This window comes from Neomonachus schauinslandi, chromosome 11 (assembly GCF_002201575.2).
Source record: "Neomonachus schauinslandi chromosome 11, ASM220157v2, whole genome shotgun sequence".
Taxonomy (NCBI): Eukaryota; Metazoa; Chordata; class Mammalia; order Carnivora; family Phocidae; genus Neomonachus; species Neomonachus schauinslandi.
Window position 1 is genome coordinate 26,758,207 of NC_058413.1, and position 4,487 is coordinate 26,762,693.

The 4,487-nt window shown below is 34.3% G+C and overlaps 1 protein-coding gene across 1 annotated transcript in view; it reads right to left on the bottom strand.

Moving 5' to 3' along the window:
- Positions 1 to 1,683: 1,683 nt before the first annotated feature.
- Positions 1,684 to 4,487, bottom strand: part of QSER1 (glutamine and serine rich 1) — a 78,565-nt gene continuing 75,761 nt past the window's right edge. The window contains exons 12-13 of the mRNA XM_044919301.1: positions 3,495 to 3,590; positions 1,684 to 2,470 (exon numbers count right to left, since the gene is read on the bottom strand). Coding sequence (XP_044775236.1) covers positions 2,330 to 2,470; positions 3,495 to 3,590 — 237 coding nt within the window. The 3' untranslated portion in view covers positions 1,684 to 2,329. The remainder of the gene's footprint in view (positions 2,471 to 3,494; positions 3,591 to 4,487) is intronic.

The following is a 4,487-nucleotide window of genomic DNA, read 5'->3' on the forward strand; positions in this document are numbered from 1 at the left end:
AATGAGAGAAGACCGTGCAAAACAACTGGGTCTCTTTCAGGCAGTTATCAAAGACTTGGCCTCTGATATTATGAAAACACTTGTTTTACTACAATGAATACAATTGCCAACATTTTGAGGGGCAACTGCAGTTGAAAAGGAAATGGATTATTTTCTATAGGAAACATAAGATCAACTTTAAGAAAATGTCCCTGTTTTCCATGGGCCTTACGAAGGAGATGTGGCTAGTGATTTCAAACATGTACTTCAAGTGTTACCTAAATGCATGACAGCTTAACTTAAAAACGTTTAACCATCAATGATTCAGGAAAGTAAGCTGGGGGGAGTAAAGACATGTACGTATAACACTACACTAGGAGATGTAGTTATCTACTCTGCACTTCATAAATGAAAGAAACCAATTCTGTCCAGAATCAATATCAGAAAGAAATATGGCTGCTTCCTACTCTTCTCCACTTGGCAAAATCAATTTTATGATGCTCTCACTGCTGATAAGTCTCATTTGAGTTAGGCAAAATGAATCTAATAGGTTACTTTTGTTTTCAAAATAAACTGTTTAAACGGGTCTTTTTAAAAGCTTTCAGAAATGGAATATTTAACCACTGAGAGAAACTTCTATTATTACCTTGTCTAATGGCAGGTACAATGATTGTTTGATTAAGGATTATTGCTTTTAATAAGATAACCATCAGAAATAAATATGTAAGCTTAACTCAAATACTCATTTTCTACTCAATGCTACAATGTTTCATTCTCAAATCAAGTCACATGTTATCTTTAATTTTTTGCCAGTTTACCAAGGTTTTAAGTATAAGAAGTTGGCCTGTTAACTCAAAATCAAGACAACAGCAATGTCCACATAAGCACGTCTTATTTGGGCATTGAGCAGGAACACTGCTTTCTTGATAGGACTTAAGGCACTAAATGGTGGTAAAATAAAAAGTATGATGATTAACAACTTCTTTAGAATCCTAAAAAAGGAGATCGTTTAGAAGGACACTAGTAAATCTTTTCTCAAACAAATAAGGCATCCTGTTGGCAAACACAAATAAAACAAAAGGTCATGTTGAACCTAATACATTCACTGTCTCAGCTAAACTACTTGAAACACTAGCTATCAAACTAAAGAAAGCTACAACAGTGTGTATAAAAGTTGGAAAGGCACCAAAAGGAGAGTTCTACCACTTCCAGTTCTAAGAGTTAGGTAAGCTGTGTTTAACACTGCATGTCGCTTAATTATAAATTTTATTCTTCCAAATGTATAATGGTGGTTAATTCTGATTTTGACAAATCGGTTAATCAAGTACTAGTAAGGAGTCGATTTTCATGAATTAGAAAATGACTGCAGTGTCTAACACAACTCCACTTATAAAGCTACACTAATTCTAGTACTGAATGCATATTCTGGATAACACTGAAGCAAATCCATATAAACAAAAATGGTTACCTCAAGATAGAATTCACAATAGAAATTCAATATATAACTAAATAAGATTTACTGAAAATAATGAAAAGTGTAGTACAGATACAACAAACATAATTATAACCACATTTTCCTTGTGAAAAATACAACTATTAGTGAAATAAAATGTACAATTGAAAAATTTTTCCAAAGGAAAAAACAGTATAAAGGAAAATACTTTTCTTTGAGATAGGGAAAATAGTATGTCATTGTTTTTTTCATTACAATATAATTTGACACAAAAAGCAGTCCTAGAATTGCACCAATTCCACATCCAGTTTCCTGAACATGTTAAGAGTAAAAGGAGTTCGTAAAGCAGAATGCAGTTTCTGAATTTCATATTTTAAATTGAGGATATTCTCATACAAAATGTCACATCACACCAGATCTGTTTACATAATGTACAATACTTTCCATTTTGTGGCCAGACACAAATATAAACATAGGCGTTTGGTGCCACCTCTCTTTTGTTCTGGTGTTTAGTCAGAGTCAGGAAAAAAATAATCAAGTTACTGAAGTGTTATCTCTCTAGCAGTAAAGAAAAATTATATTTAGTGCATGCTTCATCATTTGTCAAAAAACATTTCTGAAAATAAAACTCAGTTACCCAATGGTTTACAAAATAGAAAAATCATTCATTAGGATAAAAATGTGGTGGGATTTTAGGTCCATTTCCAAAGGCCTGACTTCCTGGGCAGCACCACTGTCCTTCAGCAGAGGTCACCAGTAAGTTCTAAGAGCAAAGCAGGTGTGCCCACAGGAGACCACCGCTTCACACTCACTTATCTGAGGCCCCACACCCCCTGTGGCCCCCCATCTCTGCCAGTTCATTAGTGCTATAACACAGACGGAACTTCCGTGGAAATGTTAGGAACATTTCTGCTGTACATGATTTAGAAGTTCTCCGAATTTTTCAAAAAGGTCTTCCACCCATTTTACATTTTTCATACAAAGTTGAACAATTTCTTCCTGTCCTAAGTCTTCATTTCTTTTCTGCACAGAAGAAATCTAAAATAAAGAGAATGACCACATTAGCTTATACTTATCACTTTATGAGCTCTTCATAAGGGTTTATGGTTTCTGTATCTTGAATGAAAAGGATTTTATGAATACACCTACAAATATGGATTTAAAAAAAAATGCCATCCGTGGAGAATGATTATTTCATATAAATTTGGGTGAAGTCTAATCCTATCATTTTTAGCTCCATGAGGGCAAAGAGGAAGGCTAGGAAAAAAAATGGTTCAAACTTCTGAATTCCTTCCAATTGTGTTAAAAGCTAAGTGACAAATTTTGGGGTGAATTCTGCAATTCAGAGCAATGTAAAAATAGTCATCATATTTTGCATGACAATCTTTATTTTCTCCTTTGCTAGGTTAGATTTATGAACATCTTTCCATCTATTATCATCAAATACATCAAGTGTAGCCTCAATCCACAACTTAACTCTTAAACAGCTGGTAGTGCTGATAAAAAAGTCTAGTCCACAGCCATTTAAGCTTTGAGGAACTTGATCATTCTATCCCACCCACAAAGTGGTATTATTGTCATATATAACTTCTGAGCAACTTAAATTATGATACGTAAAAGTTACAATTAAATTTTAACTATCATTTCTTCCTGACCATGTACAAAAACCCCTTTCTCAGCAATTAAGTGGGAGAAGGCCATTTTAGTGATAAGGAAGACAGCACGATATCAAAGCAGTGACTGAAGTGAATTAAGGCAGGATCATGATGGATTATGAGGGAAGAAAATGAAATCAAGTACCATTTATTATGGCAATGTAAAGCAAGCATAAAGCATAAAGTTAAGCAAACAGTTTAAAAACATTACCACTTACAGCTCTGGAAGAGCCTCAGATTAATATGAGCACAACACATAACAGAGAGACTCAGAATAACATTACTTACAAGACAATTATAGACACATGTATTTTTTAACAATTCTAAGACATTAAAAAAATACTATAGCTATAGTCTCCTTAAAGTTCAGAAAAACATTTCTTTTTTAAATAAATGAAAAAAATTACCTCATCTTTACATATCAGATAAACATGATACTTATAATGATGGAGTGAATGATACAAAGAATACAGCTGTATTTTCTCTGGGTCAACAGCAAACTCCTATAAAAAGAAAAGAGTTTATAGTCATATTTATTGCATGGATTATTTGAACTGTGAATGCTTTCACAAAAATACTAGACCAGAAGTCTTAATGGAAATCTTAAAAATAAATGACTAATATGGCTAGATATAGGCTTAAATATGGACAAGAGGCTTATTCAAAATAAGAATTTAAATTGTAGGGGCGCCTGGGTGGCTCAGTCATTGAGTGTCTGTCTGCCTTCAGCTCAGGTCATGATCCCGGGGTCCTGGGATCGAGCCCCGCATCGGGCTCCCTGCTCCGCGGGAAGCCTGCTTCTCCCTCTCCCACTCCCCCTGCTTGTGTTCCTTCTCTTGCTTTGTCTCTCTCTGTCAAATAAATAAAATCTTTTTTTAAAAAAAGAATTTAAATTGTATTTTAGAATCTTCACTCTTTTTTTCTGAATATAAACACACAATATTTCAAAAAATTTAAACAGAAAAATTTAAACAGTAAACATGTAAGATGACTTATAAAGTAAAAGAATCCTATAATCTCTTGCTTCAGAGATAAACAAGGTTAAAAGCGTGATATATATTCTTCCATATTTTTCCATGTATAACATGTATTAATGACACGAATTCTGTAATGGGAAGGAAATCCTACTACACATATTGTTCTGCAGCTTTATTTTTTTTTAAATTTTTTAAAAAAGATTTTATCTATTTATTTGACAGAGAGAGACACAGCGAGAGAGGGAATACAAGCAGGGGGAGTGGGAGAGGGAGAAGCAAGCTTCCCGCTGAGCAGGGAGCCCAATGTGGGGCTCGATCCCAGGACCTGGAATCATGACCTGAGCTGAAGGCAGACGCTTAACGACTGAGCCACCCAGGCGCCCCTGCAACTTTATTTTTTTTTTTTTTTTTTTTTTTTTTTAA